Source organism: Excalfactoria chinensis, chromosome Z (assembly GCF_039878825.1).
Source record: "Excalfactoria chinensis isolate bCotChi1 chromosome Z, bCotChi1.hap2, whole genome shotgun sequence".
NCBI lineage: Eukaryota > Metazoa > Chordata > Aves > Galliformes > Phasianidae > Excalfactoria > Excalfactoria chinensis.
The window spans coordinates 19529870-19556230 of NC_092857.1; the positions used below are offsets into that span (position 1 = coordinate 19529870).

Below are 26361 nucleotides of genomic sequence, written 5' to 3' on the forward strand. Positions count from 1 at the left end.
ATGTTTTTCTTATAGTGAGGAGCCCAAAACTGAGCATAGTAATTGAGATGTGGCCTCGTCAGTGCTGACTACAGAGGGATGGATGATCACTTTCTTTCTCTATTCACCACCACACTTTGGGTTTGGCCATCCAGCCAGTTTTTTTTATGCAGCAAAGAGTTGTATCTACCCAATCCCTCAGCTGCCAGCTTCTCTAGGAGAATGTTGCAGAAGACGACATCAAATACAATATGTAAGGAAGGTGTTTATAAATCAGAATGAGATTTTATTATCTACACTATTACTGTCTTCCTGCAAGGATTATGTTCTTTTCAATTAGAAGTGCTTATGCTCACTGCTTAAGCTATAATGAACTGGAAATAAAGGATTGATTTCATACCTTTGCCTTTTTCTCCATTCTCCTGAACACTGAAATTTGTAATTTTTTTGTTTGTTTGTTTGTTTGTTTTTAACAGAGCATGAAGGGAAAGAGTAAGAGTAGTCATGATCTACTGAAGGACGATCCACGTTTGAGCTCAGTTCCTGCTGTCAAAAGGTTAATACAAGTTTTCCACGTTCCAGAGCAGATTTACTTTAAATATGTTAGACCTGATAAATGATGCTCACTTTATGTCTGTCACTCTTTAAGAAAGTGAGAAACTCATTGCTGGATTGGATCAAATGTTCCTTTAGCACACCGTGCCATAGAAAGATAATAAGTGGGGCAAATGTAATGTTTTGATGAATAGCCTTACAACCTCCAACTACTTTCTGCTCAAGGAACTGCCAGATTTTGATACAGTTCATCTAGTTAATAACCCTTAAAGGGTCTCTTTTCAAAGTATTTATTCAGTGACCTCTTGTAATGTTTTTTTACATTTGCACCTTCCTGTCTGTTGCAGAAGGAAGTATCTCTTTTTGTTGCTTTTTTGGTTTGTTTGTTTTTTGGGGTTTTTTTGTTCGTTCGTTTGTTTTTTCTGAAACATCATGCTACTGGTCTTGTTTGGTAATTTCTAGTTCTTATTTGGAAGAGACAGCGAGCAACCTCCTTATATACCTCTTTTTACTACATTCCCTTCTTAGGCCATCTCTTTTGCATCCTGAATCCTTTAAACCTACTCAGCTTTTCTTCACACAAGAGTTCAGTATCTGTAGTTATTCTTGTTACTGTTCTCTGCTGTAGTTTCTGTTCTAAAATATCATTTTTGTTATTTTTTTATTTAAATCCAAACAAATTAAAGATGACTTTTAAAGGCAAAACTATTTACTTGCATAAAGACAGTCTTCAGTTTGTCCTCTGTTTATTTTTTTAATACTTCTTAACTTCTGGTTTTCTTTTTAAGCCATTGTTTTAATTGAATTATCTCAGCATGATATTCAAAGAATTTATGATTAGCTCTAGTCAACTTAGAGCTCCTTGTCATGTTAGTGGAATTCTATTTACATATGCCCATGGCTTTTCTTTTGTCTATTTCAAATTTCATCTCACTTCTTACTGTCTTATCTTTCAGGTTCTTAAGCAATTCATTAGTCTGCTCTTGCCAGTCTGTTCTGCATAATGTAGTATTATTAAAGAAAATCAGCAGTGTAGTTGCTTGCCTGCTTGCAACCCATCATGGTGTTGTGGAAATACATTAGTTAGTCTTCACTGCAACAAGTGTTGGTTTGCTCCTTACTTTTGTTTCCTGTCTTTTAACCTTTTTATTAGTACAAGGTCCTTCTCTCTCATCTCAGAGCTACTTAGTTTCCTTTAAAATATTTGGTTAGAGAATGTGTGAGTCCAAATGTAATAAAGCAGACAGCTCACCCACAGCCACAATGTAGCCCCTTCAGAACACTGCCAGAGGTTAATAAGGCAGTTCCCTTTACTGCCACAAAACCCACAAATTACCTCATACTGTGCATCTGCTTGTTCAGTACTGTTGTCAGAAATACAGAACTGTATTAATCCAAAATGTTTTCTTTAATACTTCCAGATTATTTTTTAGAAGTTCTATTAAGAAAGAATTACTTCCACTGAAAGTTTTTGATTTTTAAATTCACGTCTGTATAATGCAGACAAAAAACACCTATATAAAAAGGGCTTTCTTAAATACAGAAATCTTGCCTTGAAATGATAGGAATTTTTAAATGAGATAAAAGTCAACTATCTTGAGTGACTTTTGTTGTTTCTTTTTCTTTTCAGCGGTACAGTGCAAACAGTAGTCAGAAAACATGATGACATGCTTGTTTATGTATTTTGTCTGACTAAATTGTTGTACTGTTATTTAGAATTTTTGCTTATGCTTGTAAGATATTACACCTAAACTGTGTCCGTCAATTGGTTATTTATTGGTCCAGATTGATTTCCAGGGCTATTCTATAGTATTCTATTCACTTGCCTAATCATAATCTTTTCTTGATCAAAAGGTGCTTTGACTTAAATTTTAAAAATAATATCATCATTAGTATAATTTTTCACCTTTGAAGCAACTGTGTACATCAGCATTTGTCTGAATATGGTTAGTAATAGAATATGTCTGTGGCAGATTGCAGTTTTATCCTATGTTTTTAAACTTTTTATTTAAAAAAGATGATGACAAATGACAGAAAATGCCATTAATTGGTAATGTTGGAATGAATGTGAGGATGGTATAAATGTCTAAGTTGACTAAAATTTCAATTAGTTAATTTTTTTAATTGAAGAACTATGTTTTAAACTGTATTTTAAGTTTTCTCTGGTATTTTGAAGTATTAACAATTATTATTTATTTTAGTGATGCGACAAATGAAGAGAGATATTTGAGTGAGGTAGGCAACTTTTTAATTATTACTTATTTTTACAAATAAGTCATTGTGGTGTTTTTTTTTCCTTATTGCGTGTGATTTAACATTCTCCTATGGGAAATAAATGCCGCTTTTGAGGATTTTTAAAGCTAGCTCAAGTCAGATTTCCAGCAAAAAAACAGTAACCTTTTCAGAGCTCTGAGGGCTGTCAGCCGTGAACTTTCATGGCAGGTATATAAGTACCTTATTTTTCGTATCTGTCTGCTATGCATAGGTCAATACCTATCAGCTTTTAGCTGGTACTCAGTGAGAGTGAAGGACAGATGTAGTGTCCCCTATCCTTGCACCTAATCAAAAAGAAAACAGCTTATTTCCATCTTATGTGCTGTTACTTCTTTTGCAAAACATAGTGTATACGCAGTTGCTTGGGCACATAAGCTCAAAGTTCTGGCTTTGTTCAAGCCAGGTGCATGATCACATTTTTGCTTAAGCTTTGATTCTCTGCTGATTGGCTGTCATGCTATATTTTGACACAGCAAGTCTAGTTGTTTCATAGAATCATAGAATGGTTTGGCTTGGATGGGGCCTTTAAGATCATCTCATTCTAACTCCCTGACACCTCCCTCTAGAACAGGTTGCTCAGAGCCCCATCCAGCCTGGCTTAAAATGCTTTCAGGGAGGGGGTGTTCACAACTTGTCTGGGCAGCTGTTCCAGTGTCTTACCACCCTCACAGTAAAGAATCACTTCTTAATATCTAGTCCAAATCTACCTTCTTCCTGTTTAAAGCCACTTCCCTCCATCCTGTCACTACATGCCTTATAAAAAAATCCCTCCCCAGCTTTCCCTTAGGACCCCTTCAGGAACTGGAAGGCTGCTATAAGGTTTCCTCAGGGCCTTCTCTTCTCCAGACTGAAGAGCTCCAGACTCCCTCAGCTGTCCTCAGAAGGGAGGTGCTTCAGCTCTCTCATGATTTATCTTTGTGGCCTTCCTCTGGACCCACTCCAACAGCTCCATGTCCTTCTTGTGTTGGGGACCTCAGAAATAGACACAGTACTCCAGGTGGGGTCTCACAAGAGCAGAGGGGCAGAATCACCTTCCTCGGCCTGCTGGTCACACTTCTCTTGATGTAGTGCAGGATACAATTGGCCTTTTGGGCTTGTCATGGAGTTATCGAGATCAATCTATGTCCATGGCAGGGGGGCAGTAGTCCTGTGGGACCCCCGGCCCCCAGAAAATTGGAAGTGAAAAGATGGGTACGGAGATGGGTGCTTGGCTGAAGGAAATAAACAGAGCAACAGCAGTGATCTAAAGAGGAAAACTTATTTTACTAACTGTGATATTGGAATGCAAGATAACACAATATAATACAATCCAATTGAAATTGAGGCTAATAAATTAAGTAAAGTAAGAGAGAAAGAGAGTTTTCCGAAGACCGAGGAGCCTACTTTGAAATTGAAGGCTCCACAGCTTGGAAGCACACCCACACTTGCTGCCAGGCAGTGAGAGAGAGAGCGAGTGTCACTTCTGTGATGTGTTTCCCTCTCCGACCATGAGGTCCTCTGGGACATGCAGTTCTTCTTCTCTGTGCTCCACATGATGTGGAATACCAAAAGCAAAAATTACAAAACCATAACAGGCTGCAAGAGCACATTGCTGGCTCATGTTGAGTCTTTCATCAACCAACACCCACAAGTCCTATTCCGGAGAGCTGCTTTCAAGCTGTTTTCTGCCCAATCTCTATCTGTGCGTATGGCAGGTGGGATGTCATGAGGGCAGAGCGAAAGGGGGACAGTCACCTCCCTCTTCTTTCTGGCCACCCCTCTGTTGATGCAGCCTAAGATAGAGTTGGCCTTCTGAGTTTCTGGTTTTCTTTTAAGGGAAGATTAATGAAGTGTTTAGTATTTTGCCTTGATCAGCTTTTGGCTCCATGAACAATAATAAAACTAATAACATATTGCCATGAGACCTTCTGCATACCTTTAAGGGCTTAAAGTCTGACTGTTTTCTTTTTTTTTTTTTAAGTGATACAAAAACATTCTTGAAATTTTTCTTGGAAGTAATTGTAATAATTGTGGATTTTGCTTGTTAGTTTCTTTGTCTATTGTGGTAAAGGATTGTCTTTGTGAGAAGTTGTTTCCATATTCAAAACTCTGTAGTTAAAAAGCAGGAAAAAAAGCTAAGGATTTTTTTTTTTTTTCCATATTCTATCAATAAAGGAGGAAGATGAAAATGATGAAGATGTTGACAGTGTAGAAGATGAAGCTGCTAGCAATGAGAGATTTCAAATGAAAGAACGCATTGCAAAAAAGTTGAAAATGGATACAAATGAAACTGGTAAACTGCCCCTTCAAGACGAAGAGACTAAGATGGAAAAGAAAACCACCAGTCGCAGGTAAGTATCATGCATTATTTTTCTCCTTTACCTTACTTACAGTTATTTGCTGTTCAGTTCCAGTTTTGTACTTACTGCACTTTTTTTTTTAGTACTGCATTAAATTTATCAGCCTCCCTCAATCATGAAAGCATGGAAGGGAGGGGTCAGAAATAAAGGAGATATCCAAGGAAAGCTTTTTTCTGAAAAAGGGTCATTAATTACATGGAAGCCAAACATCTTTACAATAGCAAAAGACATTGTGCTCTGCATGTGCACTGTACAGCATTGACGTTGCCATACATCATGAGTACAGTGTTCAGTTTTGCACCCCTCTCTGCAGGAAAGACATTAAGACCCTGGAGCATGTCCAGAGAATGGCAACAAAGCTGGTGAGGTGTTTGGAGCACAAGTTTTATGAGGAGCAACTGAGAAAACTGGAATTACTTAGCTTCTGGAAGAGGAGTCTTAGGGGGGACCTTACAGCTCTCTACAGTTACCTGGAACCATGGTGAAGTGGCATTTGGCCACTTTTCCCCAGGGAACTTGTGATAGGGTGAGAAATAATGGCTTTAAGTGATACGAGGTTCAGAGTGGGTATTAAGTAGAATTTATTTTCTGAAGAAGCGGTGATGTAACAGGCTGCCCAGGAGAATGGTTGAGTCACCGTCCCAGGAGGTTTTCAGGAAAAGGGTAGATGTTGCACTGAAGGACGTGGTGTAGAGTGATCACAGGCATGAACTGATGGTTGGACTAGATGATCTTAGTGGTCTTTCCAACCTTAATGATTCTAAGATTTGCATGTGTTCAATGGCCTGCCAGCCAATCTGCTTAGCTATTTGTTGGGTTTTGCAGGAATGGCTACTAGATCCAAACTCGTGTAACATGTAGTTGCAGGATCTCAGTATGAGGTTGACATAAAGCTTGAACATACCATTAGGATTGCTTGCATTATACTTCTTCACATTTCATAGATAATTGTGTAAACAATCTGTAAGCTGCCAGCTCTTCCTGTGCAAGTTCTGTGAGTTTTGTTTGTGGTTACTGTAGTAGTATTATAGCCAAATGGAGTATCTTGACTTTTAAGTGAGATTTATTGGATACATTCTTAGTGACTGAGAGCGATAACCTTGGGAGTACTGCATAGTACTACAGGTAACATCAGTTTCTACAGTCTGTTGTTTTCCAAGTGACAAGGCATCCTGTGGCATGTAAATTAAAAGTGTAGGTTGTTTGATACAAATACGGTGCTAGTAACATTGGCTTTGATGAGATAATCAGCTGGTTATCAAGTTTCATTGTCTAGAGTAGTGGCCTTTTTATAAGTATAGCGGGGACAATTGATAGTATTCTCGTGGGACTTCACCCTCCACTATTGTTCAAGTGTGTGCTGACAGAGGAAATGGATGAGGTGTGAGACAAAAGGTTTGATCCACCCTACTTATCTTGGAGAGGCATGTCTAGTTAAATATCAGGGGTATAAGAAGATATATATCAGGTGTTGTTCATCTCATCATATACTTAGATGTGCTAATAGAATAAGAGAATTTCTAAAAACTTTTTTTTTCTGAGAAACGGGTTTTAACATGCACGACTTGTTTTACAAGTCTTCATTCATTTGTATTAGTCATCTTGTTCTATACACCAGTCCTTTTGTGAAATCAGAAGTTTGCACATCTGTTTTAGAGAAACAATATGGAAATAATAGACACCTTCTCAAATTCATGGTACTGAGATCCACAACTGCTTCTTCAAATGCAGTTGTTTTTGGAGTGCTCAGATGGTGACGTTAGTTATAGTATTTTCAGCATATGATACTTTTGTCTGCATAAAAAAAATAATCTGAAGACACTTTCCAATTTTATACTAGATTTAAAAAAGTTCAGGAAAAAAGATCTTATTCATTCTGGCAACTCATTAGAGAAATTCTGAATATCTGTTGTTTTTATAGAAAGATCAAACTTAAACTTGAAAATACAGAACAGCTGTCTACATGAAAATATATATAAGTAACATTACATGAAGTTTTTAAAGTGTTAGTGTCTTGAGCAGATCAGATGAAGGCTTCATAATCTGTAGTGCTCTTCTACTTTGGCAAATTAAAGCTAGCTTTATGTTTGCTCTTATCCTGTAGGTGGAGCTCAGATACTACGGATTTGTAGTTACAAGCTTTTAAAAATTCTCACTACTTGTTTGCAAAACACATCATGCAGATAGAGTACAGTTTCAATTTCGTGCTTAATGCAGATGTACTATTAAACAGCAATATGAATAGTAAATAATAATGAATAGAATAACTGAGGAAGAAATGTAGTTTGATGACTTAAATTTAACTGTTTCTGTTACATGTTACTCCTAATAGTCCTATAAAGTGCAGCTAAACTAAGTAATGTCCTTTTCTTTGCGTTTATAAGCCACTAACATGAGATGTGTATCCACATATATAATAAAGGAGTAGAAATACAGTTAGTATTACGTTCCTTATATTCCTTTTATATAGATTGCACATTTCTAGATAAAGTTAACGTCATCATAGGTATAATAAAAAGTAATCTCATGAAGCTTCAGATATATACTGTGTATATGTAAGAAATTGCTTGCTTCATCATCACATAAATGCACAGAACACTTTTAGAGTTATAATTATCTTAGTTGTTTAGTGTTTGTTTTCCCCATTTGCTATAAAAAGATGCAGTAGGTAATCGTTTTATATGTATCTGCACTTGCTTAAATGACTTGCATCCTCACTGTAATCTTGACATCTAGATACAACAATAATAAACATGCTCAATAGACATGCACAAGTTCATATTAAGATCATTTCAAGACCATGCAATACAAGTTCTTTGAAAGTGACCTAGACTAAACGTATAAAAGTATGTACAGTTAAAGACATGATAACATTTTTCTAGCATTTGAATAAACATTGACACACTCAATATACAAGACTGATTTCCTGAAGTACTTCCATAGTTCTGTGGTGCAGAATAGCCAAAGTTAACTGTATATGTGATGCCATGAAAAACTAAAAAACCTTTAAATAAAGGCTTTTCTTTCTGAAACTGAAGTTGCTCTAAAAGAATAGTTCAATATTCTTTCTGTACATTAGTAATATATGGTAGAATATTTTTGATCTAATACTTTTCCTATGTACTTCTTACCTTGTGTATATGAGGCAGGCATACATATGAAAAGAAGTAAAATCATTTAGGAAACTGCTGTAATTCTGGAATTAAATAAATCTGGTAATTTTTGTGATTGTTGAAAATCTCAAACCTCTATGTTGTTTGTAACAGTTGCATAACAATGTAGCTTTTTAGCATGTCTCCTCTCCCTGCTGTTGAGGGAGTCCCACAGGTCATGCATCACCATGCTCTTTGTTGACAGGTACAGGCTTAAGTGTTGCTGTGTTTTATGTTTCAATTATCAACACTTTTAATTTCTCTGTCCCATAATGGTGTGAGCTTCCAGCTCCTATATTTTACTGTAAAAACAAATGTCATTGGAACACAGACTTTAAAATAAATTTGTATGGGATTCTTTAACAAGTGTATGAGCTGAAATATAAGAAACAGTTATTTTGCATTTGTGAAAGTTGTACTGGATAGATTGTCTTTTATGATCTTTGTCTTGGTTGTTTGTATATATAGTTACATTCATCACATACTGATCATTGTTCTGTGAATTCATACTAACAATTTTATTCACAGATGTGGGATTAAAGAAGTAGTTGTTTTGTTGGTTTTTTTTCACAAGTTTTGTGGACTAATATAGTTATGTGGTATAAATACATTTGTATGATATTTCCCCCAGAAAACAAATGTACTGGTCCCCTTCAGAAGTTATCTTCTGAAACTGTAGCTTACAAAAAATCAGATAGTTCTTTAAGATTTCAGATGTCCATATTTTAACAGTGGTATTCTGAAAGGAGATATTTTATTATCATAGAATTGTAAAATTGCCTTGGTTGAAAAGGACCGTAATGATCATCTAGTTTCAACCCCCGCCCCTGCCATATGCAGGGCCACCAATCACCAGACCAGGCTGCACAGAGCCACATCCAGCCTGGCCTTGAATGCCTCCAGGGATGGGGCATCTACGATCTCTCTGGGCAGCTTGTTCCAGTGTGTCACCACCCTCTGGGTAAAAAACTTCTTCCTATTCTACCTGAATTTCTCCTATCTTAGTTCTTCTCCAAGCTAAACAAGCTCAGTTCCCTCTACCTTTCCTCAAAGGAAAGGTGTTCCAGCCCTCTGCTTGTCTTAGTGACCCTCTTCTGGAACTGTTCCAAGAGCTCCACGTCCTTCCTGTACTGGGGGCCCCAGGCCTGGTCGCGGCACTCCAGATGGGGTCTCACAAGAGCTGAGTAGAGGGGGACAATCACCTCACTCTCACTGCTGGATACCCCTTTTTTAATGCACCTCAGAACACAGTTGGCCTTCCAGGCTGTAAGTGCACACTGCTGGCTCATGTCCAGACTTGCTGAGGATGTGAGATTCCTTCATCTGTGTCATTGATAAAGATGTTGAAGAGTAGTGAATTCAGTCAGAAATGCATCTCTAAACCTCCATGAAATCAGTGTTTACCAGGTGAAATGAGGAAGGCAAGTACCAGAGTTCAGACTTTGGACTTCTAGATTTGATATATTTATAGAACTGGTAGATAGAATAATGTGAAGGCAGAGCAAAAAAGTCTTCAGATACAGCTATGGCCCATCCTAGTAGTCAGAGATTTTGAAAAAAAAAAAAAAATAGAGGCTGGATATATCATGAAATTCACTAAGCAGGGGATTCATTACTGATATGCCTGGTATAAAAATCATATATAATGGAGATGAAAGTGAGGACTGTCTGCAAAGGAGGACTAATGAATTGCTGTCGGGGCTGAACTTGCAATGGGCAAGGAGAGTAAAGGCCAACTGAAAGAAATTCTCTGACTACATAAACAGAAAAAGATTGTTTTTGGGTAACGTATGGGTTTATGGTCTCCTGTGGTAACAGTGTGTGCAGAAATGACAGAGGTACTTGATTGTCATCACCAACAAGATCTTCCAGGTGTTTGTTTCTGCAGACATGCTACAAAGAAAGTGGTGAACAGTTGGGTCAGAAATTGCTGAGAAATTTTGACTCAAAAAAGTCTATTTGACCAGATGGGATGCATTTGAGGGTGCTGAGAGAGCCAGTTGATATGGTGAGGCTGCTGTCAATAGCTGAAACACTGCAGAAATCCCCTGACTGTAGGTTGTTGCAAATACTGCACCCATTTAGTGAACTTGCTGCACCCATTTTCAAAAAAAGCAGTAGCTATGCCATCAGCATCATCTTGGCTCTTGGAAAAATCATGAGAAAGATTCTCTTGGGAATTATTTCGAGGCATATGAAGGAGAAAAAAATCACTTTGGAAAATGAAGCTTATCTATTTCTATATAAGTGATATTATTCTTTACAGTAATTACAATTTTGTATTTATTAACAACTGAATGATATTTAATGTTTTATACTAGTGCTTTCTTAAATGAGATGCAACTGCTTCTGTTAGAGTCTGTCCAGGAATGCTGTTTGTCTCCCTGCTTTTCAGTTTGGTACCAGGAAGTAGAAATAGTACATTAATGTGAATGGCTTTTGAGTTTTGGAGTACAAACCTTCTTTGCAACTGACTTCAAACCCCACTATACTTAATGATGTACTAATTTTTTGTTTTTATTTTTTATACATACATAGTAAATTCAGGTATTCTGTTAATAGTGTTTTAAGCCAAAGGAAAATATGATAGACTCTTGTCTTGTGCCATAATTTACAGCTGTTTGCCACTGTATTAAGCTCACTGGCCACAGCTAAACAGGAGGGTTTGTGGGTACCAAAAGAGTATAACTTGGTCCATATTTAGTTGGATAGTGTAATCTGTTCCAAACACCTTACTCCTAATAGTACTTCATCCAGTTTTAATTTGTCTGGGTTCAACTTGCAACCAATGATTTTTTTTTTTTGGCTGTGTGTTTTTCTGAAGTTCACTACGGTGTGCAGTATTTTCTGTTTCTTCAGCTACTTTAATTCTAACTGATTTTTTCTATCTTTTTGATAAGCTATACTCACTGAGTTCTTTTAGTCCTTCACAGTAAGACATTTTTTCCGGTCTTCAGATCATTTTGAGGCCTTTTTGTTCCTTCTCCAATTTTTCAACATTCTTTAAAGAGCTTTGGTCAGTAATCTCTTATTAGTGTTATTACTGCTGTATATAGAGAACTCTCCTGCTTCCGTGGCCGTGTTTGTTCTTACAGTGATCACTGAGATTTTTTTTACGTTGCTAGGGCTTTCCGGATTATTTTCTGTTACCATTCTCCAAGAGCTTGTTTCTCATTTTCTACATTTGTCCTGTTCCTGCTTCCTAGAGTTTTGCAGTTAGTTATTGTAAGCTTTTGTTGTGTTTTATTTTAACAAACTCAGATAGACAAGCAATCCAGATAGGATAATTTGCCATCCCATGACAGTTTGTGCGATTCAGTGTATGGATCTAGAATTCCCTGACATATCCCTGAGAAAGGCTATGTTTCCAGCCAGACCTCTACATCCTACTGGCAACCATTTTAAATGATAACTCTGTAACCTAATTCTTACTCTATAAGAGATATTCAAGACATATTCTTTGATCCTGTTCTGTACTGCTAACTTTTAAGAAATTTCTTTTCTGAAAGTACTGGGAAGCAAGTTTTCCTAATATAATCAAGATTAGTTATTTGGATTTACTTGAAAACGAGTCAGATTAGCAACCATTCAGGAGGTGACGTTTAATTCAACTAAGAAAGTGTCTGATAGCATTATGTCTTATACAGCGTTACGTCTAAACTTGTACACTCCTCTGAGGTTTTTTTGTGTGTTTTGATGAGTATGCTTTTTCTGTGGGAAAGTGTTGGATTATTTTACCATAACTTGATCCAAGAAGTGCATGCTTTGTGATTTTAGTCCATTACCATTGTATGTTGTTTGTTTTGTCTTCCTTGTTTTTTGTTTTTTTTTTTTGTTTTGTTTTTTAAGGAAGTCCCAATGAAATTAACATAAAATTAATTTAAATATTGGATTGAATATGTGCAAAAGGATTCGTTTCTTTTTTTGAGATGTAATTAAAAAAATAATTAGTTTTGGCTGCACCCCACTATAATACAGATGAGCATATTGCCCTTTTATAATGACCTTTGCAATAGAAAATATATGTTCACTGTGTGATTATTATGCTCCACCTTCGTGGATATTCCTTTAAAACAAGGAACTGTCAACATCTGTAAACTAGCATCCAAGTTTGTTTTTTCATTTAAAGTTTTTGCAGTGAACCATTTTATGTTCCACCCTGAAATAAATGTCTGAAGTTATTTTAAAACACTTTAAAAGATTAAACTGAGAAATTCCAGTTGTGTGCAAAAGTAGCTTATTTGTCACATACCATCCTAGGAAAATTACTACGTCAGTGATGGCATGGAATTAAACTTTATCTTTGCTTTGCTATTTAAAGAGGAGTGTGTTTAAAATACATGGTCATGGTTTGAAGACAGACAGGGTGATAGTGGTTGTGTAATAAGCATGACAAATATATGGTCTGTGTAGTATACTGCTACAAAATGGCAGATAAAGTGTTAATACAGTTTTCATGTGAATTCATTATGTTCTGTGCAGCCTGTAGTTCAGATAGTACTGTAAATGGGGATGTGTAATCTTTACTTTGGTTGGGAAGAAAAAAGAATTTTAGGACAAAACGATGCCTAACTTTCCTTTGAAAAATCTGTTGTTTCCTTGTGTTGTGTTGCAAAGCTGTGGTTAACATAAAGTTTCCTCTGGGTGGACTCCATCACTCCTCAATCTGCCCTCTGAATTCTCAGTTTTAGGTATAGTATACAAGGATCAAAACTTTATGTATTTATTTGTTTGTTTATTTAAATTGTTCTGGATAGCTATGCAAAAGTTAGAAGCAGGGTGTCCAGAGCTCCACATGTGTTAGTGTACCATGTATTGGCCACCCATAATCTTTGACCTTATAGTTCTGATATGATATAATATGTTTTAATATTAATATATTCTTTAAATGTTTAAATTTTTTACTCAGAGGGTGGTGAGAACCTGGCACAGGCTGTCCATAGAAGCTGTGGGTGCCCCATCCCTGGAGGCCCACAGCAGGAGAGTTGAACTAGATTATTTTTAAGGTCCCTACAACTTAAGGCATTCTGTAATTATAGCTCATGTGGCTTGCATGAGAAATGCGAGAATCCTTTATAATGGACTTTTTTTTTTTTTTTTTTTTTTTTTTTACTTTTTTTTTAAAAATTAATGGTTAAAGAAGTTCTACAATCTCACCTCCTTTTTTCAGCCTGTTACCATATCTAGAATTTATCACCTGGAGAACTTCCCATGGAACTTAATTAGTTCTTCAGAAATACCTCACCTCTTTCACTGACTAAAATGTAGCACCTATTTTACAATTGATAACATTATAATCAGTGTTTCTGTAAAAGTGCAGAAGTTCATACAGTGCTAACCTTCAAGGGACTGTGTAAACATCAGGTCTTTCCCACTGTTCCTATTCAGATGGAGAGTATAAGGATGTTTCTGTTAAATGCTTAAATAAATGCTAAATACTGATGAAGGTTCCATTTGGTAAATCGTGATGTAAAGCTGTGTGTAATCAGGTGGGTTTTTTTCGTTTATTTAATTCTGTGGTGGTAGTGGTGCTTTTCTGTTTTTATTTCAGTTTTATATTGTGGAACGTTCCACTTTGGGAAGTATGGGACAGTATGGCAGTATTTTAATTTCCCTGTTGTTCTGCATGTTAATTAACCTTTATCCAGGGAGCATTTCATTAGATTAGTCATTTGCTTTAGATGCAATACATACACAAACCAGTTAAGTCACAGCTGTGATTGAATGTCATAGGAATTCTTGAGAATGTACTAATTCAAGCATGTGGAATTGGCTGTGAAGACTTGACAGTGACATATGATATTATCATGTAGGTTACTTTTCCCAGTATATAACATTTCTTTCTAGATTCCCCTGAAAGTAATGCCTCCTATTTGTTTCCAACTACAACAGACAGAAAGAGCACAAAAACACTATTTGATAGAGCAAATTGTCAGCTAGAAAACACTGTTTTTTCAACTGTTAGCATCATTAGCTATGCATCACATTGTCAGTGATGAACAAGATCCTGCATGCCACGCTCACAAAAATTTGCACCAGCAGAGGTGACCCTGCTACTGCGACATTGTCATACTATGAAAATGTTGCCAATGTAGTCATCTTTCATTGGCCCTAATAGATCAAAGTCAGAAGGTGCAAAATCTGTGAGTAGATAAGATCATATAGATGCACTGTGTGATGAGTGTGGTCCATGCAAGATTGGAAGTGGGTCATGCTGTTGTCACGTTGCAAGAGAAAGGTCTTTTTCCCTGGTCTTGCTCTGAAAGCTCAAGTCTTCAGCTTAGTCAGCACTGTGATGCAATGGCCAGAGTTGATGGTTTGTCCAGGTTCCAGGAAATCCAGAAGGATCGCCCCTTTCCTATCTCAGAAGACAGTGCACATCACTTCACCCGATGAAGGCTATGAAGGCTGTGTCTTGAAATTTTTCACCACTTGATGGACTGGTGTTTTGACTCCGGCTCAGGGTGGTGACACAACATATTATTACCAGTAATGATGCAATCCAGGCAGCTGTCACTTTTTGCTTCACATTGATTCAATAGATTCCGACAAACTTGTACATGATGCTCTTTTTGTTGCTGTGTGTTACTGTTGCTGTCTTTATAAATTAGATTCCCAGAAAAGGATAGTTAGATATTTTTATGGTACTTTGCTTGATCTGGACTATAACTTATGTTAAACCATACACACAAAAATTCTCTTAAGAATTTAAAGGAGAAGAGGTAGTAGGCTTGCTGCTGTATATTTCAAGAGTATATGAAAGAACGAAAATGGTTTCTGAGTCTTCTGTTCTGAAATCAGTATCCCGAGTTTGTATTGACATCATACACAGACTCACCTTCAGGCCATACAACACCTTAAAGTCATACTTACCTGCATGCCAAATGTTTTTATAATGCTTCCACATTAATTTGTGTGTGTTTAGTATGCTTTGAATTACTTACCATAGCAGATTAATTTAAAATGGGTTTGAAACTAAAGTGCTAATTTATAAATTGCTATTTATCCACGGTCATATGGAAATTGCTCAGTTCTGCAAACGTCTCAGTGATTCCGGTGAAAATTCTCTTGCAAGTAAAAGTTTGCTAAAATGAAATTCCTTTTGACTAGAATTTGACAATCATTATGTAGCACAAAGGATAAAGGAGTGGAAATATTGTCTAAAATGACAGAGGAAGTCCTTACACGTCAGACTGAAAAACTTTTGTTTTTCCTAAGTCTGTCTTATGAAATTATTGCCTTCCTGTCCCCTTGACCACTTACTGTTGTCATTTTGCCTTAATTATGGCTTTATAATTACTTGAGGAGTTCCTTGTAATGCAGGTCTCTTATTCGGTCCTGGTAAAACATCAAAAAAGGGAACTACAAAGGCAGGGCCAGCTGTCAAAGTTGAGAGACTTTGAAGCAAGTTTCAGTGCTCTAGAAAGTATTCATGACTTTATGCCCAAGGCATAAGTATATAGACATCAATGTTAGAAAGAATCACAAAATGCATCTTGTTGGGATTAGAACTTTGAGTGTTGCTTGTTTAATATTGCTTTCTTTATATTAATCTTTATTACATATTATACTTAAATTTCATGCTTTAAATTTTATCCAATCTCTAAAACAATTCATCAGTTACTTTTTTATTGATAAGATCCTTTGGAAAAAAAAAGAAAAAAAAAAAAAAAAAAAAGCCTGGAGAAGTTGTCTTCTTTTCCTGTGGTAAAAATCAGTCCTTAAGGTAAGACTGGGGCTGGTTTGTTCCTTTTCATCTCTTTTTATATTTGGTTAGAAAAAATGAGTATTTCAGTAACGTTTAAGTGACATGCAGGAGAGAAAGATAATTTGATTATTTCAGAATTGGTTTTAGAAATACTGTGTTTTTCTGAATAAGATCATTTGCTTAGAGCTAAGAATTCCATGATTCTTCTTTTCAGAATAACGTAGGTTCTTCTGTATTCTTTACCTTAATATTCATTTTAAAGAAAATATAACCCAGACGTGCTCTTTGTAGAGTTAATGATTGGCAGTAACTTAAAAGCAGTCTATACTATATTAAACACAAACACAGATTGTTTGGGCACAAAAACCAGGATCCCAGCACTGAGATTTTTCTTGGCTAAGCATCAAAGTGTGTTAATAGGTATAGTGTTAGCCTGGGACAAAGACTGGATTGTTACTGTGGTATATTTCATCCTGCTGCTACTTGGCAAGAATCAGTGTATTTTTAGGTGAAGTTTGTGTATGCATTTGTCTAATCACCTGGAAAAAAGGATGCGTAGATGACCCGTGAAAATGCAGTTAGCATGATGGAAGGTGAGAATGTGTAATACTTATTATAAAGTGAATTGTTGGTACTGTATCGTGGGCAGGATAGCATTTCAAAGTGCTGGAGTGCTCTCAATTGTTTAGCTGCACATGTGACTTTTTTTTATTTTTTGTTACATAGCAAGACAGATTTAACAGTGGTAAAGCCATGTACTTTATAATTGCTAAATGTTCATGCTCCATTTCCTTTCTTTGTTTCAATGGAGTTGAGAAGCATGGGAAGAGACATTTTGAGGTTTTTTGTTTCTGTTATGGAAATTTTGTATTTTTTTTTGTAAATATGTTCAGTACATGTTAAAGCAGTACTGTGGTGAAGGATGAAATATTTTTCTTTATTCTTCACATCTGCCGTTTGTATCTGGACATACAAGTCACGACATTTTACACATTGTGCTATTGGGCAAAATAGGTAATATCAATTTTTAAAATAGAGCAGAACAAATGACCTTGGTCATCAGATTTTCTAATCTTTAATAATCCTGCATGAATAATAGGAAGTGAAATTTAGCTACAGTAAAAGTTAATATTACTTGACTGCAGTAGTTAGTTTGGCAAAATATAGCAAATATTATAGCAAAATGAAGTAAAATGATTGTCCTTGGGACAAGCAGATGTGTTTGGGAAATCTTTCAGGTAGTAAAGATAACTACTGCTAAACTGACCACCATTTCACAGGTCTTCCACCCCAACATTGTTACTAAACTCTCTTAGTAGACAGATGTGTTTGATATTCTTCTGTGTTCTGTTTTGTAACAGGTCATTTTCTGATCGCAAGTCTTCACCAAGTTGTATTCAATGTTGTCATGGTTTTGCAATTTTGTAAATTTTGCTATCAGTATTCCACATCATAACATCATGTTAAGCATAGATAATACCCCTATACTCCTGTCATGAGTGCAGGTAGATTTTAGGTTAACCCATGACATTTTTTTTTTTATCAGAATCCCTTCCGTGAGAGGTAGCGGGATCGATGCCTGCATTCTCCACCCATGTCATGGGTTAACCTAAAATCTACCTGCACCCATGACAGGGGTATAGGCAGCCTGCAGGGCCACTATCCCAAAAGGAAAAGGGAAAAAAGGGAAAAGGAAAATAAATACAGCAGCAACAATCTAAGGAGGCACACTTATTTATTACTAGCTATTCCTTCCAGGAATCTACATTATTTTGGGGAGTAATAGCAGCTGGCAGTCTGTTTTTAAACCATAGTTAAAGTCTACTACTGAATATTTACCCTGATTAATGAAATGTTTGTTACTGAAATGGTTGTTCTACATTGGGTCTTCTAAATCACTTTGAAATCATTTAAATTGTGTCAGTCCTCAAGTAGAATTATCATTTCATTTTTTGTATAAAAGCGTTTAATGTTTGTGAATTCATTTATATCTGTGTAATTCGCCTTCAGTCTGCCATAGTTTTATGTTTTTTCTCGTATTTCTTCTGAATGTGCAGATAGAAAATTTGAAGAAATTTTGAAGACCTTTTGCCAGAGTGCTCATATTTAACTGTCTTTGACAATAATAAAGAAAATAAAGATGAACTTTAATAGCTAATGATAGTAGTTGCATTTAGTCTACTTCCATTTTAAGAGGCTATGTTCAAGTTGGTGTTTTTTTTTCATAGACACATTTGTATTAATTCTTGGTAGCTGCATTGCTGCTTGCGTACTTCTGGTAAACACTGCATGAATCTTGCAGATTTGATTTCCAGAATGCCATTTTGAGCTTTAAATGATTCTTCGTAATCTTAGCTGTTTCTATCAGTTAAATGAATGGATTTGTAAACATTATTATTTATGGAAACCTAATCTTCGTGATTTATTTTTACCCCCTCCCCAAAAGAAAAAAGAGCACATCCCTGAGCATTTCCATTCTGTTTGAATGGTTGAAAATCTTTATACAAGTAAACAGTAATACTGTTAATAATACACAGAATACTATTTATTAAACTTTACTAATTCAATTGATTTTATCTGTAAATGACAGCTCCATGGTTGCATAGTGTCCCAATTAAGATTATGTCAATTTCACTGAGCAGTGAAGTATTTTACTTGCTAAACTTTAGGCAACTCTTCTGTTTTTTAATTAGTCGATCAGCTCTGTTTTCAACCTAGACATGCAACTGGTGATGATAGTTGATGTCTATTAGTGCTGGCAGTCTTTAAATTTTATTGAAAGGGTATACTGTAAATAGTATTAGATCTCAGCGTACACCATTGTATATGGAGTTTATGGTCATGTAAAAATGTACTGAGGGGCAGAATATTAAGAATGTTGATTGGATGTTAAGGATGACTAATATTCTTCTATAGTTTTATGAATTTATCTTATATTAAGAATTAGGGGTTCATAAAATTTAGCATCCATCTATGTACATCATAATTATTTATGCAAAATTAATGTCAAATAGTCTCTTAAAAGCGTGTCAACAATGTTAAACTTTATATTCTTTTTGAGAACATATCTTTGCTCTTGTTCTGTAATTACATTTTGGCAGAGAATTTGGATTTCTGTTTTCTTTCCCTCCATTTCTTCTGTGTGAGTTTACTTGCTTGAAGTGAGTGGTTAGTTGCATAATTTCTTTCTGCTTGGATTGTTGTGGATTTTTGAGGATATAGAAGTTTATTTGAGAACAACAGTAAAACCTGGCACTTTCAAGCTAGATCCTCCAACCTTTTGCTGTGTCAGAATTTCTGTAATTAATAGTCTTACTAGATCACTGAGTAAATTCAGTGAAACTGACTAAACATGGTAATAAGCACTACAATAAGTTTTAGGAGTCATGCTTTGAGGAATAAATTTCTGGGTTCATAGCTGGGCAGACTCTTAATAGGTCAAGAGTCAAGAATATGTACAGACTGAAGTACTCCCTTTTTTGATCAGAATTCCTTCCACATAATTATGGTAATGCTATGTAAATAAAACAGACTGTTTAAAAGCTGTAACTTTAATGAGTTTCAGTACTCATCTTCCACAGAGAGTGTATATTACTGATTCCTCTTTTTTGGGATCACTTGACTTCAAAATTTAAACATGGAGATCATAGTAGTTTCATTACATAATAATTGTAAGCAATATAAGCTATTTTAAATAGCTTGGTATAAATGTATATAACTGAAATTATCATTGAAAGTACTTGCATTGATTAGTTCTGCAATAAGATCTAAGATGTATAAAACAAGATTCGGAGCAGAATCTTTGTCAGCAGGAGTAAAGAAACAGAACTTGAGTCCTTATAAGGGTATATCTGCTTCTAATGAGAAGAAGCTGTTTATCTAATGAAAATGGAAAACATCCAAAAAGCCTGGACTTTCAGAGGATAAGGCAGAAAAAACTGCTGTGATCATTTAAGTGAGAACTTTACCTAACAGAGCACACAGGACTTTGCAAAATTTTTTTTATCTCAGTATTATCTTTAAGAGGGAAAAAAAAATCCCTTTTTTATGTTCAAATATACCACTAAAATTTGTTTAATTGCTATTCTCATTAAATAAATAAAACACTGTGGGTTTTTTTCTGTCTGCCTTCTGACTTGCTTCATCTTGGAGGTATTATCTTCATCTTTCACTTGTCTGCTAAGTTTCTGTTAGCACATCCATCTTTGCTTGCAGATTGTGAACAAACCACCCTGAACTTTGATAAATTGAGTAGATTGAACATTAACCTTTCCTTTTGTGGCATTTTAGTTCTCTCCAGTCTTTGTCATGTGTAAACTTGGTCAGAAATTATTCTGTGTTTTGTTCCTTCTCATGAGGTAGTTTGACAGTCTCTTTTTTCCATATGTTCATAAAAGGTAGTTAATTTCTTTTTTTGTGGTTCTGTATTAATGATGCTGTTATTTCTACCCAAGAACAGGTTATTAAAGTCAGGCATATAATTATCTGAGCTATGTTTTCTGTTTGAAAACAATATGCTGTTACAGATTTTTTTTCCTTCCTCCCTCAATTCCCTTCTTCCCTCACTTCTCCAGAATTTCCCTCTTGTTCTGTTGTGTTCTATTACTCAACACCAGCATTCCCCGTGGCTCAGAAATCTCTTCTAGCTTCTTCATTTATTTATTATTTTTTTAATGCTTGGATACAAATTGCCTGAGCTTGTTGATTTTTTTACTGCTTAATTTTAGAAGCTGTTCTTTCAGTTGTGTGTGGGGTAACTTAATGAAGGAAAAAGAAAAATATATTCAGATACTGTATCTGGCTTAATCAGAGAACAGAAGGAGCTGATAAATCTGTTCCTCTTTTCTACACTGTTAAATCTCTTCAGTATTTTTCAGACTTCGGTCTCTATCTGAAAAATACAGAAATGGTTTTCTCTGTATGCTCAGATACACATCTGTATGGCTTTACCTGTTGTCATAAGGTAATGGACAGAAGTTATTTAGTGATCACTCTTATATTTAAAAAGACTTTTGCCCTGTTACAGTAATTTCTGAGGCCAATTTATTTTTATTTTTTTTTCACTCTTTGATACTATTTTTTATTCAGGCATAAATGGATCCAAGTGGTTTGACTCTTGACAGGCCAAATGCCATAGATAGTTAAACTAGCCTGTTTCAAAGGTACTGAACTAAAGTGTTTTTTATTATATATTTGCTTGGCAAAAACACCAGAACTCCCAGAGTACGAACTGATATAATATTGAGGTATTCAAGTGTTGCCTTGGGAGCTAGCCTTTAAGCAATATAAGTTAGATTGATAGGTCATATTACACCTGAGTTGATAATCATGAAGTTATCTGTTTCTGTACCAAGTCTGTGCGCTTGGAATACAAAGAAGGGATGACACACCTGGCTTGGGACAGAACAGTCATTGTTAGAGTGTTTTCTTCTGGTTCGGTGTCTCAGTGTCTCTCCCTTCCCCTTTCCTGACTTACCTGTCTCTGGAAGTGACTGCTACAGGTGTCCCTCTATACTGATCAAATTATGTCATTCTGCTTATGACTGTCTGGTGCAACTACACCACACAGCTCGGTAAGCTGGATGGGCCAATTTGATAGTGGTACACATCCTCAGATAAGCCAACCTTTATTCTTTTCCAATGTATTCTGTCTCAAATTGTTATAGGAAAAATGAAACCAAGGAATTTTTAATCACTGCAAGTTACGTGTTAAGAAGCACTAGGAAATGGATATTGATAGGTTATGGATTGATGATTCAGTCTTGAAGGGTGCCTCGCACCAATGTGGACCATCATGGCAAAGAACTGAAATTGATCGAACGCTGTTTTCTAGATTGTGATATTAAAATATTTTTTCATACTCATTGCTGGCTACATTTCAGCTGCTTCATTTATCGATTAAATTATATGTATTTCTTCTCACCATTTCCCTTATTTCTCCTTGTGTACTTGAAAATGTATGATCTGCTTGATAAAAGGGTTAATGCACGTTGTTTCACAGCTTCCTAAACTGGAGCATGGTGAAGCGTACTGTAGTCACAGTTGGATAGTTTCACAGCAAAATCACTCTTTAATGAGAAGTGTGTCAGCAGTACAGAGCTTTTGAAGTTCTTAAGTTTGGCTGATAACAAAACTGAGCTCATTGGTGGATAAGCATAGTCTGTTGAACAAGCGTTATGCTTAATGCTGGAAGTCACAGTTACGTCATTGCTTGGTTAATTGGCTGCACCTGTCACTTGTTAACAGCTCTAATCCAGTAGTCTCTGAACCACGTGTTGAAAGGTCAGCAGGAGAAGGAAGGTGCCTGGTGCACTGGAAACATTGTTAGATGTAATCTTAGTTTGGCAACCTGTTATGCTTGTTAAATTCAAATTGTCACTTCGGTTTATGATGTGAGTTTCTGAAAATGGGAATACTGCAGATAAGTTTAAAGTACGTGGCTCTTTTCATTCAAGACAATGCTTAATTATCTTTTTAACATAGTGTATTAATTTGTAGGTTTTCATTCGTAACTTTAAATTTTGTACTTCTTTAAAGACGGGATGTAATAAAAATTAGTACCAAATTCATACATAGACAGGGAAAGCATTTAGCTGTTTTATATGTGAATGTTTGTTTGTGTATATGAATATATATGTATATTTATCAGTATTTAGACGTCTGTTACATATCAAAGTTTAAGTCCACAGCTGTCTCACATACTGTGCTGCTTTTTATCACATCATCTTCTTTGGGGAATTTAATTTTCACTTGAAGTATTGTATACAAGTAATTAGGTTAGTGTTATCTGATATATATGTCTATACTGAAAGTTTCTGGTGTTTTTTAGCTAGCAAGCTCTTCAATACATAGCAAAAATATTTGTTTATGTTTATACTGTATGTGAATTTTGGAAGGACATCTGGGTATTTTGGGCATTAGAGCTTGAGGTAACTCAGATGCTTTTCAGTTTTCATAGCTTCTATAACAAACAAGTTTCCTGATTTATTTAGACAAACTGACGAAGCACATTAAATTGCAGAACAATGGCGTATCATAATCTTTTATTTCAAAGGAAGAATTATTGGACCATTAAATGGAAATAAGAAATTCAGATAATTTTGAAATTTAGAAATTTCATAGAATGGTGTTATAAATATTTTGCTTTTTATTCTAGCTGTAAGTTCCAGTAAACAAAAAATGTATAAAACAGGGTTTTGGTATTGATGGCTATACAAAATAAGTATAACAGTTGATATTTTGCATTGCTTGACTAATTTTCTTGTTAAATTATTTACCAAAGAAGAATATTCTTCCTAAAATTCCTGATGTGACCCATAACAGCGTTGTTACACATGGGCTGTCTAGCTCACACTAGAAAGGAAGTAGGTGACTCCTGCTTATGTTGTCATTCTTTTTTTTTCCATTTTGGAGTGTGTTGCAACAGTAGAATCAGCCGGTGTGACCCATAACAAAGCACAACTGTTGAATGTGTGTAACATCACTGTGAATCTGAGGATTGTGACCAAGCTATGAGCATATCACTGTCAGTAATAACAGTGATGGCATATGCAGCTTTCAGTTACTTTTGCTGTCTGAGGTAAAGCGTACATAAACAACACACATTTCTATGTCTCTACTTGCAGCATGGAATCATAGAGTGGTTACAGCTGGAAGTAAATTCTAAGATAATCTCTTTCCTGCCCCGCTCCTTCGTCAGGGATGGCTTCTGCTAAGTGGGGTTGCCTGTCCAACTTGTTCTTAGATGTTTTCAGGGATGGAACATTCACAGCTCCTAATTTAATGCTGTAGGCAAACTTAGTATGCATTTGAGTTTAGGGGGAAGTTCTTTAGTAGGAGAGTGGTGAGGTCCTGGAACAGGCTTCCCAGGGACATTGTGGATGCCCCGTCCCTGGAGGTGTTCAAGGCCAGGTTGGATGGGGCCCTGGGCAACCTGATCTAGTAAACATGTAAGTTTGGTGGCCCTTCCAGGTAGTGGGGTTGGACCTTCATGATCCTTGAGGTCCCTTCCAACCCAGGTCATTCTGTGTGATTCTGTGAGTTTTGCATCCAAATCATTTATGGAAATGAACCGGCCTTAAGCTGAAGCATTGAGGACACCCGCTAGTGACTGGTCACCATCCAATGTAACCCCAGTTATTATATAACCCTTTAAGACTGACCTGCATGTTATTTTCATTTGGAGAAGCAACTGCTTAAAAGAAAAGACTTTGATAACTTAAAATAGTTGTATTTCTTGTGGCATTGTCTTTCTAGAATTTCATGTTGATGGTGTCATTGAATGATATGTTCCACTGATCTTCAAATGCTATAAAAATGTATAATTGAATTAAAAATAAATTTTTAGTTAAAAAATAAAAATAAAAGTGTGTTGCTCAGCAGCATGCTTATTTACAAGCTAATTAATCAGTCCATCTGTACATATTTGGAAGTATGAGCCATAAATGCATCTTGCACAAGAAATTGTACTTGTGATATTGTGTTATATAAAATAGTTACTGACCGATTAGGAAACATAGGATTTAAATTCTGTCTCTCTGCTTTCGTATTTTAATTTTTTTTCCAGTGTTCAAATGCTCTCTAATAGTTACACTGCAATGAGTCAAGTAATTTTTATTAAATAAGAATATTTCTAGCCTTCATAGTCAAATCTGAATGCTAAAAGACTAAATAGTAAGTTTATCTCTTTCTCATGCCTCCAAATCTTTGAGTATTCCAGTTATTACGTTGAAACTAACTGTAAATAAATGCAGATGCCATTACTGTTTGATTCAAGCTCTGGTCAAATGCGTGTATTTTTAATATAAATTTCTAATATTTAAATATTATTTGTGATTACTACAGTGTTCTTTAGGAACACGTACTTTTATATCTTTGGAAAGAAAATATTCTATGGGTTTCTTGAAGCATGAGGGTTGGAACTGTCAGAGACAGTTCTCCTTTGCAGTAATGTGTTCTTTTAGAAAATTTATAACAAATTCTGAAAGTGTTAATTTGCCCACACATACAACAGACACACAACCAGCATGACTATTCTGCACATTCTTGCATTGACAGAGGAAAGGACTTAGAGTTGTATAAACCTTTGCGTACCAGCAGAGATTCTTTTTAAGAGTCATCCTCTGCCAAAGTAGGGTCAATCATCTTAAGTTTTGCAAACTCAGCATTATGTATTGTCCACAAGAATCAAATTTTTTTTGCCAAGCACAAGCTCCATTCAACACTAGGAGAAAAGATTCATGATCGTGTTAGTAGGTCTTTGATTGATTGTTCTGATGCTAGAAAGAAATTTCATAGTATTCTTTCCACCATCCTTTCTCACTTTCGTAAGTACACTCACTTGCACTTTAGTTTTAGGCTGAATTTCAGTCTTGCTTATATTAGTTTACAGTTTGAAGCACTAGAATTGCAAACAAGTTTTTTAAATGAGTACTTAAATAGTGTTACAGAGGACAATTGTTGTTGGAAAAGCGCTACAAGCTCTCGATGAAGTATAACTTTCAGCTTCTGTGGTTTGTATTTCGCAGTATAACAATGTATTTGATATGCTACGGTCACTTCCTACAATCTATCATTTTTCTCTCTATAAGTCAGCCTAGAAATGTATTCTTATGCTAGCACTGATAAAAAGTGTAAACATCCTTATTCTGAGAGATCTAAAATCAGAAGAAATAAGATTATACTTATCAGTATAAGATGTGTGATTTATATTTATTGTCAAAATAATTTTTCACCATTAAATTCAAGGTGTGAGATACATTCAATTAAATTAACTTTACAGTTCGTTATGCAAGTATTAATCACACATACTTCTAAGTTTTGCAGTTGTATACTAAAGCTTATGTTTACAGAAGCAGAACAGAAAGCAAATCTGGCTAATGCCATAAATTAGCTGACTGCAGGTGAGGATTTAAAGAATGACCAAAAATGTAAACAGTAAAAATAAAGCGATTACTCAGTGAATATGAAAATTTATTTGGCAGTTCCTTGTAAAATAACTGTCAGATCTGGAGTTTTACAGACAGGATTAATTTTCCTGTTTAAGACGATTGTAACTTCAGCTTTTGCTTGCATATTTTTTACCACTGTCGGCAGGCACCATTGTTCCAGCCCTTCTAAGAATTCAGCTGACTTATTTCACTTCACTGTAAGAAAATTAACTGAGTAAATGCCATAAAAAAATATGCTTTTGAAAGGAATCAAGAAACATCAGAGGGGCAAGAAGGGAAGTAAGGTTGACTAAACTAATTCTGGTAGATGAAGGAAAAGTTTAGGATGGGACAGTATTACAAGAACTATTTTCAGTGAAAGCAGTTACCAGCTAAGTTGTTGTTCTTGAGACTTTATCAGTGCA

The 26361-nt window shown here is 35.7% G+C and overlaps 1 protein-coding gene across 1 annotated transcript in view; it reads left to right on the forward strand.

The window, feature by feature from the left end:
* CWC27 (CWC27 spliceosome associated cyclophilin) overlaps positions 1–26361 on the forward strand; it is a 99918-nt gene that overhangs the window by 9726 nt on the left and 63831 nt on the right. Inside the window, exons 8-10 of the mRNA XM_072360328.1 lie at positions 456–535; positions 2736–2769; positions 4963–5138. Coding sequence (XP_072216429.1) covers positions 456–535; positions 2736–2769; positions 4963–5138 — 290 coding nt within the window. The remainder of the gene's footprint in view (positions 1–455; positions 536–2735; positions 2770–4962; positions 5139–26361) is intronic.